The following is a 15075-nucleotide window of genomic DNA, read 5'->3' as shown; positions in this document are numbered from 1 at the left end:
GATTTTCTGTCCATTTAGTGAGACTGACCAGTTTAGCAACCTGAAGTGCTCCAGCACTGGCTTAAAGAAGATGCTACTGCCATGAGCAAAGGGAGTGAAGGAGACAGAAGATGGTAAGGAATAAAAATGAACAGTGAAACTTGTTTCTACGGAGAGAAGGAAGCTGTCATGCCAACTCATCTGCCTGTGAAACCATGCATTAGGCACCTTAGAATAGCATTAGAAACAGCTGGCGTGCTGAGAGGGCAACCACATAGATCAGCCTTGGCTTAACAAAACAACAAGTCATGAAAGACTTCACCTCAGTGATTGGGAGTTGCCTCTGTTCATCTAGGACCCACAGCCCTGGAACCATTCCTGAAATGAGATGCCTACCCATTAGCTCAGATAAGCAGTAAGACACCGATATTTTCTCTCAGAAGGCTGTTGTAGGATGAGATGTGCCCTGTGCTCACAGAGCAGCCTCACGGTTACAGTACAGCTGGGAAGAGGCAAAAGTAAGCTGTCCTCTTTGTTACCCACGCCAGCAAGACTGAGATTTTAGTCAGTTTCATGTCCAACCTCAAATGCAAGAGTAAAACCTGGCAGTAAGTACAGGTGTCCTGGTGCCCTGCTTCCCTTACCCTGTCAGGTGGCCATGTCACACCAGCAAGTCAGGCTCACTCTTGTGGTTCCTCCTGAGCAAATCTCAATTTTTTTTGCTATGGAGTTGTGCAACACTGTTCAAAAGCCTTCCCACCTGCTCCCCTTACAGCCTGCTGCCAGCCCAGCTGCCATGCCGGCTGCATCCTCACATGCAACTGGATATGTGGGGAAATTGAGCAACAACCTACTCATGAGGGAGCAACACTACAGAACTTGAGCTGATGTCAGCCTTCTTGCAGAAAATCACTACCTTAAAAAAGCAGGTTGTGACACAGAAGAGGAAGGGAAGCAAGAAGGTTTATGCCATGCGTGCAGCACAGCACCTCCTTCCAGAGCACGGTGGCTCCCGAAACTCCAGGCACGGAGTTCCCAGATCCGACCCCGACTCTCACACTGCACCTTTTTACGCTTTGTGCCATCTCCCCCTGCCAGCACCGCCCAGTCAACCTGGCTGCGGCACAGCCACCCGGACCGAGTTCCAGCGACTTGCTGCGGTCACTCTAAATTGCAATTTCCCCTACTCAAACTTCATTGCTGCCAGTGCGGCTCACTCAGTACCCACTGAGAACAAAATCGCCTCGCAGCCCCGTCAGCACCCCCTCGGCACCGCACGCAGGGCGGCTGCCCCCGCAGCTCCCCCGGCACACAGCGCCCGTCCCGTCCCACCCCCGCAGCTCCCCCTCCCCGAGTGCCGCCCCGGCTGGCTCCGCCCCACCGCCGGTCCTCCTCCCGGGCTCCGGCGTGCGCCCACCGAGGCAGCGGGGCAGGCGGCGGGCGCTGGATGCTGCACCGGAGAGCACGGCGGAGCTCCGCGGCCGGGGCCACCCCGCGGTGAGTCCGCGGGCCCGCTGTCGGGACAGCGACGAGGGGGTGTCCCGGGGCTGCGGGGGGGAGGCGGGCTCGGTCCCGGGGAGCTGCGGGGGACAAAGGCGAGGGGACGGGTCCGGGGTGCGGGGCGGGAGCGGTGCCAGAGGAGCCCCCGGGCGCGCTGCGGCTGCGGCTGCGGGCGGAGAGAGAGACCCGCGGGGTGCCCGGCTGCGCCCTCCGCCCGGGACGAGCGAATGGTGGAGCGAGGGCTCTGGGACAGGGCTGTGCTGCCCGCGGAGCCAGGAGAGGCTCCGTGCTGCGGCGGGCAGCGATCGGTCCCACCGGGCGGCAGCGGCTGCGAAAGTGTATTTACAACTTTGTGGTTGGCTGGGCGGTGCGAGCCTCGGCCGGGGCGATCTCCGTCTGTGTCACGTTATCAGGGGGTTTTCCCGTCGGAGCCGCCACTGTGGCTGTCCCTGCGCGCTCCTGGCTGCTGCTGGCGGACGGAGGCAGCGGGAGCGGGCAGGCACAGGCTGGGGACAGGGGGGAGCGGGGCTCTGAAGGAGCCTGCAGTCGCGGTGACTTATCCGTCCCTCGGTGTCGCGGGCCGGGCGCCGCCGGTGGGTCTCGCCGGTGCTGGGCGGTGGGGTGATGCTGGGGTGGGATCGGCGATACGCCGGCTGCACGGCGGGAGACACCCGAGGCGGCTGGCCGCGTCCCAGAGAGCTCCCGTGGGGCCGGACGGTGGCACGAGTGTGGGACGCGTCCCACCTGGCGCTCGGTCGGCCGCCACCTGCCTCGCAGGTGCCGAGGGACGGTGACAGGGACACGGCCCCGCGGGTCCCCCTCGCCCTGTGGTGCAGCGCCTGGGCCGCCACTCCTCGGGGCAGCCGAGGGGCCGAGGGGCTGGAGGCATCTCGTGGGGCTGCTCTGGGTGCTCTGACAGCCGAGAGGGACTTCGGCGCTCCGCACGGGGCGGGACGGGGAAGGAGCAGAGCGTCCCAGCAGGTGTGTGCGCCCGGGAGAAGGGGTGGGCGTCAGACTGGAAACAGTCTCCGTACCTCGCTGTTTCTCCACCTCTTGGAATTCTTTTTTGGCAACGATTTACAGGGAAAGGCTCTGGGTTTCCTATGCTGAGAAGTCGTCATCGTCGGCATCGAGAGATGTTTCTCCTGCTGTTCGGCAGTGACAGGCTCTCAGATTAACTCCCCTGTGGCATTTAAAATGCACATCTGTGGTTTTCCACCACGCCAGAAAACTAGCACACTGTGTGAACCTTGTTCCTTCTTCAGAGTATTGCTGTGATGCCCGGGTCCTGACAATATATACTTTTAAAATATTTTAAAAAACCCAAACTGTCAAACCACAACTGGTGACCCATTAATTTGTTTAGTCGTTTTTATTTCGTTCCTGGAAAACTTGGAATGACAACAGAATGCCTTGGCCTCACTGTTATTTCTCCCATTTAATTGTTGTACAGTTTAACACTGTTAATCAAAGTATTCTGGTTTCTCCACTGGTGATGGTGGGAGTCTGTGTAGTAGCCTGTGTTTTGGCTTCAGATGAGAAGTGCCAAATCAGAAAAAAAAATGGAATCCAGAAGGGGGGAGGGGGTTGTGCTTCTTGTAGAGATCACCTTAAGGAAGAAAAGAGGGGAGGAAACAAAAAAGAGTAAGACAAAAATAAGTCCACACAATGCTACTGAAGAATATGAATTGTAGTGATTCTTTGCAATGGTTTACAAAAAATTACTCTCTGTGCTTTTTGAACAGTTTTTTTCCCCTTCAAATTTTGTTGTTGTTAGCTAGATTTTTATATGAACTTGATAGAAGGGGATAAAGACCAGTGACACTAAAAACATTTGGATTTACATGTGGTTTTCTCTTCTAAGTCTTTTTTTGATAGAAGTTTTTAGACAGCAGGTGAGGGCCATATCATTTAGGTTTCTTATGGGTGAATTTGGGGGGGGGGTTTGGGTTTTGCCTTTTTTTTTCCCTTAGATTTTGGGTTTGGTTTTTTGGGATTTTTTAAATCAAAGATTTAAAGCTTTAAAGCACTTTAAAGCTACAGCACTCTTTTCTGTTCCCAACACTGCAGGTAAAAAGCATATGAATTCAGTGATTAACTCTCCATCAGTTGGTTTTTGTAGTAAAGTCGTTGTACTACTGTTTCTCCAACTCGAGACAATGTAAATAACTTGCATGCTTACTGTGCTCCAGGGTTACACTTCTTTTCTTGCAGAAAGTTCCGTGTTACTGCGCTGCTGCTTGATTATCCTGGTGGTGTTTAGCAGTGGTACCTTAATTTGTAGTGTGTGGTTAGTAGCTGAGCACAGACAAGCAGTAGGCTTGGCCCAAACAAAATCCTCTGACAAGGAGGAGCTGCTCACTGGGGAATCACAGGACAAGATAATTTGCTTCTTGTTAAACCATATCTAATGTTTGATTTTTCTGTTTTTCCCTCTATTTCCTATTTTTGCACAATTCTGCATTGCCTCAAAAATGCAGTACTCTGTAAAGCTGGGGTTTTGGTGGTTTTTTTGTTCCGTTTGTTTTTTTGCCTGTGTCTTCACATTTCCCCATTGCTTTGCTGGAGTTGATGTCTGGCAGTGCTGTGTGCAGTCTCTGAAACTGCATCTAATCATAAAGATCCTGCTGTTTGGATTAATTTTACCAAGTTATTGGCAGATTGGCATTTTCACACTTGAAATAAAGGCAAGCTGTGTTCCAGGTGGAGTTCTATCTTCCTTTTTGTCCATTTCACATAAATCAGTATTCCTCTCTGCTCTGAATATATATGCTCAAGACTAGCTGTACACTTGAGGTGGAGAAAGTCAGAAGCAAACTGATGCAAAAGTTGCCTGGTTGGTCTGAATATTTAGATAGTGATTCAAATGCCATGAGATCAGTAGTGGACTTTTCCCTTCCTCAGGGGAAGCAAGCCAATTTATTTTTTTTACCTGGTTATTACTGGTAGCAAAACTATTCCCACTCAGAAGAATTTGCTACATGATATATCATGATTAAAAAAAAAAAAAAGCATGTCACTCCTTATTTGTCCTGCAACTCAAGGTATTGTTTGTGAAATTATAAAGATGCTTTGCTCTTTATTTATTTATTTAATAAAGACTTTGTAGTCTGCTGCTTCTACGACTGTTACAAGATCTTGGTGAGAATAGAAATGAAGACATTTCTAGACAGCTCTGCAAAATAATTCTGGAGTCTTAGGGATCCATTCCAAATCAGTTCAGCCTAGCTCAAGTGACAAAATACTATCACTGTAAAATAACTTGTGTGAAGATAGACTTGTAGAAGAGTATCTCTCATCTGTTTTGCTGGAGGCAAGAGTATAATAGATCCCCTTGGGAGAAATACTGTTTATAGCCTTGGTAGAATAAAAAAAGGAATATGTTTCCAGTTGGAGAATTAACTGATAGGCTTTTGGGTCAGGAGATGATGTGCATTTGCAATTTGCACGATATAAGGAAGGTGCTTCTCTTCTGAGTTGCAAGTAGAGAGGCCAGGTCTTGCTGCTGCTCTCCCTGCTCTTCCCAAGTTTCTTGACAGTTGCAGTGGCTGTGAAGGAAGCCTTGCTTTCCCTTTTTGTGAAAAACTTGCTGCCTGTACTTTGTCTCTCCTGTTTCCCACAGACAGAGAAGATGAATGGTCTTTACTAAAGATTGCACCACATGGCAGAATTGCCAAGCACTGGAGTGCTTTAGCACTGGAGTGCTAAATTGAAGCATCTCTGTTGCTCTTCAAACCGAGGTCCTGGACTGGCATTGTCTTTACTGCTCTCCCAGCTGTGCATATGCATGCCCATAAATGAGATTTCCCTAAGGGTGCATCTCCAAAGAGAGTGTCTGTGTGTTTGAGGGTTGGAAAGGTTGCTATTACTGAATGGCTATTCCAGCAATTCACTGCTCTTAACTGTTGCAAGATCTCATGTGATGTGTTTTGGGGACCCAGCTGAGAAAATGGAGCTTGGCATTTCTGAGCAGGCTTCCTTGGCAGCTGCTCTGTTTGAGGTGTAATGGATACTGAGGCTGGCTCATGCTCAGTCCCATATTTTGCTGGTTCTTTCCTGTGGTTCTGCAGTTGCCTAGGCCAATTGGTACTTTAAACTGCTCCTTACTCTTAAACTTTAATTAATGTGCTTGATTTATGAAGCATGAGGAAGGCTTATAAATGATTGGTATTCAATAAACAAGTCTATCAGTAGATTATGCAGCAATAAGAAACTACATGTCGGTAGTCAGACATAATAGGGTACATACTTCTACTTTTACCAGTCAGTAAAAAGGAAGTATCAGTTGATCCATTGATCTTGCCACAACAAATTGTTTGTCTTCCCAGGAAAAAAGGCATGCTGGAAAAGAATTGTGAGCTCTAGATGCAGACTTTATTGTAGGGGTGTTCTTTAAAACATATACATTGCTAAGTGTTGCATAGTTTTCTGATAAAATAATGTATTTTAAAAGGCTGCATGTTTTTGTATTCAAAAATTCAAAGCCACTTTCCATCACTTGGAAGTGATGGAAAAACATGATCCCTGTGAGATCCTAATTTGTCCCTTTTTGCCTGAAGCTTTTAATACTCATTGTCTATTTCTCTCAAAGTACTCCTGAGTTCAGTTTTGATTTCAGGTAAATATTAAGTTCATAAAGTGATTCACATTATGCTGTCCTCAAAGGGAGCAAACTGCTGAGGAGCTTTTTTCATCTCATTGGAGAGGTGGATGGAAGTGTGGCAGCTACCCTACATGGTCCTGGCCACCTCTGCCCTGCCCTCTCACTTCCGTGTGCTGCAGGAGCACCTCCTTTGGTGCTCTGTCCTTTGTTGAGCATTTTTTCCTCTCCTTGAGGACTCGTTAGTGTTTCCGAAAACGTGAATCACTTTTCTTTGGCTACAAGAGAATGTCACCATCCCTGGGTTAGGAGAGCTGTCCCTGTCTTTAAGCTTAAGGACTAGGATAGCCTACAGAGTAGCATAGCAGCATGGTCCCAGATTAGGAATGGGTGTCCATGGAATTTAGGGAGATCCCTTCTTCCTAAGCACTGTGGCCACATTGCAGGGAGTGCAGAGCAGAAGAATTACAAGCACCAGAGCATGTTTCATCTTCTACAACTCGTGCTGCTTGATGTGAGGCAGGAAGGCTTTGTAGCACCAAGGTGGGGTGCATGAGCAGTCAAGCCTAACAAAGAGCTGCTCTAATCCTGCGATGAAGACCTGCGAGAAAGCATTTTCCTTGCTATTGTTAAAGCTCAGTGTCACCAAGGAGTGCTGCTTGTACAGGAAGAAAGGAAAAAATGGATGTTGGCTGGTATCTAAGACCAATGCTCAGTGATTTCCCCACCTGTCACATCTGCTTGGGTTCACAGTCCTGGAGTTTTTAAGGCATCTCGCATTGCACCTCTTGAAAATCCTGGGGGAAAGGTGGGGGCCAGGCCCACATCCCATCCCATCCCTGTGAGAGGACTGTGGTCAGATCTGACCCAGGTGCAGAAGGCCTGCTGTAGTTGTATCTTCCACATCTGGGGGCTGAAGCTGGTTGTCTCTGCTGTCAGTGTTGCACCTGTCCGCAGCCAAGCTGCACTGGTTCTGGACTCTGGCTCTTCAGAGCACCCAAGTGACTGGGAGGTGTCTTGGTATTCCTTGTTCAACAGCTTTGAATAGGGGTTTTCTATAAGTAGTGCTCGGTGTTTGAAGACAGGTGTGTATTTTACCCCAAAAGCAATGTGTGGATACCAAGGTTGGTACCTTAACTGCTTGTGGCATCTATGCCCTTGGATATGTTGTGCTAGTCCTGGAATGATGCTGAGGTAGACACATTTGAAAAGTCACTGTGCTTCTGGGAATTAGCTGCAGGATGTGACCTAGTTGTCCTGATTGCTGGTCACAGGTGACACTTTCAACATCATCTTACAGCCATGACATAAAGCTATTTAGCTTCAGTCTTGTTTTTTGCCCTGACAAGCAACTTTGTTTCCACTCCTTCCTGGTTGATGCATCTTCTCAGAGAAATTTTCATTATTGCAGGGGATAGTCAAAGAAGGTGGGCGGAGTTTTAAAATCACTGAGAAAGGCTAATATGTACCATCATGACACCTTCTACTTGTTCAGGCTCTTTGTTACTCTGTTTTGCAGATAGTACTGGTGCCCTACAGTGTGCATCTGAGGGGACAAAATACCTGGATGGTGAGGGAGTTTTCAGGTTTCTGACTGTGCTTCATCATGAGTACAAGGCAGCCCAAATGTGGGTTGCTGCCAAAGGCAGATTTGTTTCCAGGCAGTTGTCTGTCTGTCTTGCTGCAGGACTGCCTTGATTAAAGCTGCTTAAGCTGTTTGTGAAACTGCAGCCTAAGAGTCTAGTTGTCTTAGAAGCCTAAGACATCTCTGGATAATGTCTGGAAAATATTGAGAAGAGTCTTAATGTTTCTGGACGATTTTTGAGGAGAGGCCATAGGGCCACTGTGGGAAGGTTTCATCAGGGAGATGCTCAGTGCTCATTCTCTATCAGCCCTAGCAAAAGCATGTGTTTTACTGCAATAAACCTTCAAAAGCCTGTTGCCAGGTGTTTGTGAGAGAAGCACAGAATGACCTGTGCTTTTTTCTTGGTAGATGAGAACTTTGTTCTGCTTTGCTACTCTGAGTTGGTAAGTTACGGCTCGTTCATCTATTCCCTTTATCCCCTCAACATGTGGTTGTGGCTGTACCTAGAGGCTGAAGTGAGAATTAGGACCCAGTTTGCTATGGTGCTATGAACTAGTGTGTAAAATACAGTGACATTCATTACACATGCTGTCTGGATGAGACCTTCCTCCAGCCAGGCTGGTGGTGGCATGGCCCTAAATTCAGTGGTGGCAGGTCATCCTTGTGTCTTTGGGTATATGGGGTGGGTGAGGTGTTTCAGTGAGCCATCCTGCTGATACCTGAAGCAAACAGGCTCCTTCCTTCTCATCAACTCCTTTCCATGGAGGGCTCTGCTGCTCTTACCCACCTTGCTGGGGCAAAGCTCATCCATTCCTGCTTTGACCCAGCAACTGCTGAGGTTCTGGCCCTGTGCTGTGAGGCAACTTGAGGGTCTGTGGAGAGAGGGGGGGAAGATTTAATTGAGTTTTTATGAGCATGTTTGAGCTGCTTAGTGAGAGAAGGCTTGAAGTTAATGACAGGCGTGTTTTCCAAAGATCCTCTGCATGTGTGTTTAGGTAAAATAAACACTGCTAAATAAGCTGTGCCACCACTCTGGGCACTAATAAGCTTCCTGTCTGATACCAGAAGAATACAAACAAATAGCCCTTTTGACTGTTTTAATTGATAGACTTGCTGGGCCTTTGACCAAGCAATTACATCTCAAAATGCACTTCTGCAGGAGCTAAAACATGATGTTAGTTAAAAAAAAGCAACACAACAAAAACAAACAACCTGTAGGGTGTCCCACAGGCTGATGATTGACTTCAGCTTTTATTAATTCATCTGCGGTGCATTTGCGGGAGCTTTTATGGTTTAATTGAGGTTAAGAGGTTGGAATCTGTGGTAAACAAAAGAATGGCATATGGGCAGTCTGAAATTGTGTATGTTTAAGTAAGAGCATTCCTTCTGGTCACTTGTTTTCGTTGGGCAGTTACTCTTGACTCACAACTTTTTTTTTTAAAGGTGTAAACATGCATTGCTAGCAAGTTAATGATTCATTATGTTTTATCACATCCTAACATACCTCTGAAGAAGAGAAGGTTGAGCTGGGCTTGTGTTTGACCTCCCCCTTTAGATTATGGACATTTCTTCTTTAACCCCTTACCTGTTGTGGGAGGGTCCAGAGCTCATTTGTTTTAAATCATAAGAAGAAAAACACCTCCCCTGCCTTTCTTACTTCCCTGTTCCAAGGGTCCACAGCTGTTCTCCTAAAAATTCAAATGGAAAAAGCAGGTGTGGGAAAAAACTTCCCAGAAGCTTTTTTTTATAGAGGTTGGGGAGAAGTAGGAGTCAGTTTCTTCAGTTGTCAAAAGGAATCTGTGTGTTTGTGTTTGGTTTTTTATGGTCACTTTTTGGTCCTATTTTCAATTTTATTCTGAGCCCCAGGAATGTCTTCACTGGCTGTAATATCCCATGTGAGAGGGAACCTGGACTGGCCAGTGCAACCGTTTGACAATTAAGATAAAGCTCCTTATGTTGAAAAGTTCATACTCTGAGGTCTTTATGCTGTTGATAAAGTTTATGGCATGAATTACATCAGCTAGCAATAATAGTGGTGACCTGTTGCCCTCAAGTCATTCTGTAGACATCTGTAATTTATATACAGCTGTTAATAGTGGGTAGTCCACAGCTGAGAGCATGTGAGTGTAATTATATCAATAAGAGAAGATAAATCAGAATTTTCCTCGTAATATTTCAGTTAATTGCAGCTTTCACCTGTCCCAGAAAGTCAAATGTGTTTTTCTCACTTGCTTTTAATTTAGAGCAATCTTCTTAAAACTCCAAGGTCTCGTTAAACTAAATACTTGTTCTGAAAAAAGCACTTTAATAACCCCCTTTTCTGCATTTTTTGTACTTCTGTCTTATAAGGAATGCTCTACATAACTTGAATCAAAAATTGCTCTATTAAGAAGCATTGTATATGCTGGCTCAGGGAAGGAGCTTAAGCTCTAAGGTGTTCGTGCAGCCTGGGCTCAGCCCTTGAGAGGAGGTTGGCAGTGCTTACCTTGTGAAAGGTGTTACACAGCTGCCCAGCCTTGTGAGTTTGTGTTCCACCTCCTCCTTTGAGCTGAGGTATGAGGATTTCAGGCAGTGGTTTCCCAGGGAGTAGGGATGGAGTGAGGGGGAGGACAGCTCAGATGAAGTCCTCTGCACTGATGCTTGCCTGCTGACAGCCACTGAAATCTGCTTTGGGTGACAGCGAGGTGTCTGGCTGAAGGACAGGCACTCCCCCATGCCGTGGGTGTTTGCAGGCAGTGGCCCAAGGTGCCACCTGCCTTATCACTTGTATGAGTCTGGAAACCTTGAGTCTGGTTTGTTATTCCAAGGAGAACTCATTGCTTTATGGCACTCTCCTGGGACTTTCAAGCTGTTTAAAAGGTTGACACTGCCTGGTTTGTGCTGTGATGCTGGTGGAAACATTGACTGGCCTGGAAAATGAATGACTGTTGGGAGTGTTTTTGTTTTTAAACATCCCGTCATATGCGTGCCGTGAGCTGCCAGCAGAGGCACGGCACTGATGCTCTCACCTTTTCAACAGGTACATGGGATGAAGGGAGCCTGACACCCATCTGGAGAGGAGACCCCAGCCCCCGTGGAGCTGCCCACCATGAGCAGGGCACTGCTGGCAGGCAGGATGCAGCCAGAGATCCGGAGCGTCTGCGTCTTCCTGCCCACCCGCGAGCAGCTCAGCCTGGCCGTCGGGGTGAGTGGCCGGGAGGGAGGCCAGGAGGTCGCTGCAGCGCGGCGTGGTTCAGTTTTGTTAGCTCCCATTGTTCTCCCAAAAGCCTGGTGCTGGTCTGCTGACCGAAAGGCTATTAGCCAGCTTAGGGTAATTGGTGCTCCATTTCCTAATTGGGCAGCTTCAACTCATTCGCAGAGTCATGGCTGTGTTAGAGGATGGTGGTCCCCTCTGCTCTTTTTCTGTTGTTATTTATTTTTTATTATATCTGAGTGGTTTTGCTGCTCATAATAATCCAGAAATTAAAAAAAAATTGAACCTGAAATACCTTGATTACTTAGCAAGTGTACCCAACACATGACTGTTTAGTCTTTTAGAGTCCAGCTATCACTGGTTCTGATAGCCTGCAGATCCCTTCAAAGAGTCTAAGGCAAACAGCCACGGAGTGTGGGGTTTTTTCCCTCCTCTTGAGTACCCATACACACAAAAAATCGAAGTAAGTCACTTCATTTCTTTGATTGCTGCCTCGAATGCCTCGAAGTGTGCACGAGTGACAGCAGGGCCGGCTGAGCTGGCAGCCCAGGGTGGCACGGTGTCTGCACAGCACGGTGCCTCTTTGTGCAACACCGGCTGCTCCTTGAACTTGTGAGAAACTGAGCTGACAAGAGGCACTTGGCGTTCAGAGGACAAGCAAGTCTGAAAGATAAGTGCTCTCTTGAGAGCGTGTGAGCACTCATGTGTGGGCTGGGGAGATTTGGCTTTGTTTTGGGTAATTTTTTCCCCCTGCTCTGCTCTAAGGAGGAGGAGAAGACAGTTGAGGTGAACTGTTATTTTAAGCACTTGATTGAAATGGTGGCTTTTGAAATTATGCGTGCTAATCTTCAAAATCCATGTCGGAATTTTCCTACCTGCTGTGTGTAAGTGTAGTGTCCTTAACTGAAAATGCCTCAAGGGCTGCATGGAATGAAGCTTTAACAGCAAAATCTGGGACGCTCTGCTTCTAGGTTACTGGTTCAAACCCAGCCCATCCACTGCCCCAGAAGGCTTCTGCAATCTGCTGGCTTTTGTGCAAGGCACAAAATGATGATTTAATTAAGTTCCTGGAAGCAGGTGTACAGGCCTGGGTAATGGTCTGTTGCAGCTGACCCTAAATCTCACCTTCTGATGGCTTTTATCAGGGAGGCTAAAGATGGGAGATAGCGGAGCTGGCCGGCCGTGGGGAAGGTGCAGGCTGGCAAGCAGGAGGGCAGGATGCCAGCAGGGCTGACACTGTCTCTGCTCCTCGCTGTGCCTGTGCCTGAATGGAGCATGCAGCTGTTTCTTCACCACTGGGTCATATTTTGGTAAATCACAAAAACCTGCAGTTAATCGTAAAATAAATTTGGGGTGAGAAGGACCCTTAAGATTGAGTCCAGCCATAAACATGACATTGCGAAGTCCACCACTAAATTAGGTTCCTAAATGCTCCATCTGAGTGCCTTTTTTAATATCTTCAAAATATTTTATATGCATAAGAAATGCTCTTTTGCATTGAGAGCTGACAGGGACAGAGGAAAGGTGCTGTGTCCCCTTCTGTAACCCTGTCCTGTCCCAGCCTGCTGCCCCTCAAAAAAACTGGGGTGGCTTGTGCATCACCACCTTGTCCTGCAGAGGAATCCTCCACAGCACCCCTTTGTATGCCTTTGAAAGACATTTTCCCTTGTCTTTTCTGATGCCTCTTTCTTTCATGTCTGGGAAGTTGGGAAAGTATGCGTTTGGAGATCCCTGCATGTGAAAGGGAATAGCTGCCTGAGCCAAAACATGAGACCTCAACACACAGTTGTGTCCTAATTGCATAGAGAGTGAAACATGACCTGTTACAGCTGGGCAAGTCACCAGGATCAGCTTTTCATTTGGCTTCTGACTTTACCACAACACCTATTCAAAATAGCAACAAAAATTAAGATTTCACAGCTGGAAAGATCTTTCTTTTTTAAAAAAACATCAAGGCAATTTTCTAGTGATGTTGGTAGAACCCAAATTTAATTAGCATGACCACAGATGATACTTTGTGCATTTATTAGACTAATAATGCCACTACTAAAGATTTCCAAAGCCTTTTAACCTCTTCAGTGTGGAATGCAAATACTAAACAAGCTTGCAGCTCAGTGAGGTAGGTAGGAATGGTTATCTTTCCAGCAGAATAAATTATAGATCCTTCCCATGATAAGCACAGTGTTTATGCAGGTAATTCCTCCCTCCCATATAAATTCCACCCTTCCAGATAAGAGTTTACCTATATGTGTTTTATGTGGTCACATATAGATTGAAGCCTCCTCTTTAAAACGGATTTGTCTTACACCCTTCACAAACAGTGCTGTTGAAGAGAAGAGCAGGAGCCATTTTAAATTCTCTTCCTCCACAGTCGAGTATCTCTTAACTTTGATGTCTACCTTCCTGAGTGTACAATGAGTTTGAGGGGATGGTGAGGAGTAAAACTGCCTTCTTGGGACCAGCTGTGAGCATGAGGAGAAGGAGAGCAGTGAGGGGAGCTGTGAGCATGAGGAGAAGGAGAGCAGTGAGGGGACCTAGTGGGTGCTGCAGGTCACCAGCTACCCTGAGGATAGCAAGGCAAAGTGGGAGAGATTTTTGGAGTGAAGGAAGCCTGGTGAGGTCCTGTGTGTTAGTGAATGGCAAGCATAGGTCTGAAGTTTTTCAGTTGTTCTGTGAAAAGGAGAGCTGACATTTCAAAGCATGTGTACCAGAAAAATAGACATAGGTAACTAATACATGTGCATATTTGTACTCAGAATGACCTTGGAACAGCAGTTACCTTCTGTAAACTTGCACTCAATTTCACTTTGGACTAAATTTCACGTGTAAGGAAGCCCTGAGCCTGATGTGGGGCAAAGCTGAGTTTCAGTGGAAGAAATGAGTCATGGCATTTCTGGAATTGATCTTGGCACAGGAACCATATGCATAGGGAGGAAAGTCCAAAGAGAAGTGCACAGATGAAAAATGCAAAGGGAAGTATTGGTTGCTTTGAGCAGAGGGGAAAGTAGGAGAAGGGAACAGCAATTGCACATGTAATTGGTATTGCATAGCCTTTAAGGCTGGGAGTAGAACTTGTTACAGAAGGGAAGTGCCAAGAGGAGAATGGACAAGGTAGTAGTCACATACCTGCTGTGCAAGAAATCTGCTTAAATCACTGTTTGGAGCTGAGTGCCACAAAACTGTCACTTGAAGTGCTCAGTTCCCTAGAATTAAGTATCTTAAAGCAGGTTTTTCTTCCCTTAGGTATGAAAGCTTGCCATTTAGAAAATTCATCTCATTGTGTAGCATTTACAGAGAGTCCTGTGCTGCCAGTGACTTTTGTATGCTCATAACCATTCTGGCTAGAGGTAGGTCACATCTTTCTTAGCAAATCATTCCCAGGCAGGAGAACATGCTCAGAGCTTGCCTCTTTGGCAAAGGAGAGTGCTCTGTGCCCAACTTTACCTTCCAAATGTGTGTTCTTGGTGTCTGAGCAAACACTGCATTTAGGTGCAAGACTCAAAGGGTGCAGTCTCACATGGAGACTCATAATAAGACGCAGATGTGGTGTTGGCTAGTATCAGAACTGTGCACTACCTCCTCCCTCCTCAAAGCACACACGTGTTTGCATTGGTATAGTGCAGGCTTCAAAGCTCCTGATAAAACAGTGGTGAGTGTCTGGCTAGTGATGCTTTGTCAACAAGAGGAAAATGAGTACTTAAATGACCTCCTGTTTCCCATTGTCCATGTCTAGTGACATGGTACATCCTGGGGCAGGGAGGGGAATGCAAGCCAGTTTCTGGGGTGTGTGGCATACCTACACTAAAAGAGCCTGAAAAATTAGGATGGTGATTGGTTTGCAGGAGAGTTAAGCAGTTGACTTTTGCCCTGTCATCTTTGTTGCTCTGAAGGTAGCACTGCACTATAACCCCTCCAGGCAGCTGCTCCTGGCACTGCTAATCTGCATCGTCCAGCAGTGGGGTAATGAAATTCCAGGGTCCTGGACCACTGTGCAGCTGCAGCTGGCTGCACCCTGGCCTGAGCTGAGGTTGTCTGTGTCAGTGCTGTTCTGTTCTCTCCCTCTGCTCTTTCTCTGAACTCCTTCCCCTGTGCCTCTGTGGACTGGGGGGTTTCTGTTTGTGCCTGTGGTTTGTCTGTCAGTGCTCCTGAGGTGGTGCAGTGGGGCAGGGGGAAATGAGGCTGTAGATGGGGGGACGTTTAATGGGGGAGTCTTCCCAT

At 47.2% G+C, this 15075-nt stretch overlaps 1 protein-coding gene across 3 annotated transcripts in view; it reads left to right on the top strand.

Annotated features, from left to right (window-relative positions):
- Nucleotides 1-1318: 1318 nt before the first annotated feature.
- Nucleotides 1319-15075, top strand: part of FRMD1 (FERM domain containing 1) — a 40312-nt gene continuing 26555 nt past the window's right edge. The window contains exons 1-2 of one of the 3 annotated variants that reach the window (XM_085055386.1): nt 1319-1476; nt 10684-10848. In XM_085055386.1, coding sequence (XP_084911512.1) covers nt 10753-10848 — 96 coding nt within the window. In that variant the 5' untranslated portion in view covers nt 1319-1476; nt 10684-10752. Of the gene's footprint in view, nt 1477-1958; nt 2073-10683; nt 10849-15075 lie in introns of those variants that run through there. The other 2 variants (XM_085055384.1, XM_085055385.1) reach the window with 2 other exon arrangements.

Source organism: Lichenostomus cassidix, chromosome 3, assembly GCF_008360975.1.
Source record: "Lichenostomus cassidix isolate B80296 chromosome 3, HeHo_3.0, whole genome shotgun sequence".
Taxonomy (NCBI): domain Eukaryota; kingdom Metazoa; phylum Chordata; class Aves; order Passeriformes; family Meliphagidae; genus Lichenostomus; species Lichenostomus cassidix.
This window is presented reverse-complemented; position numbering and strand designations above follow the sequence as displayed.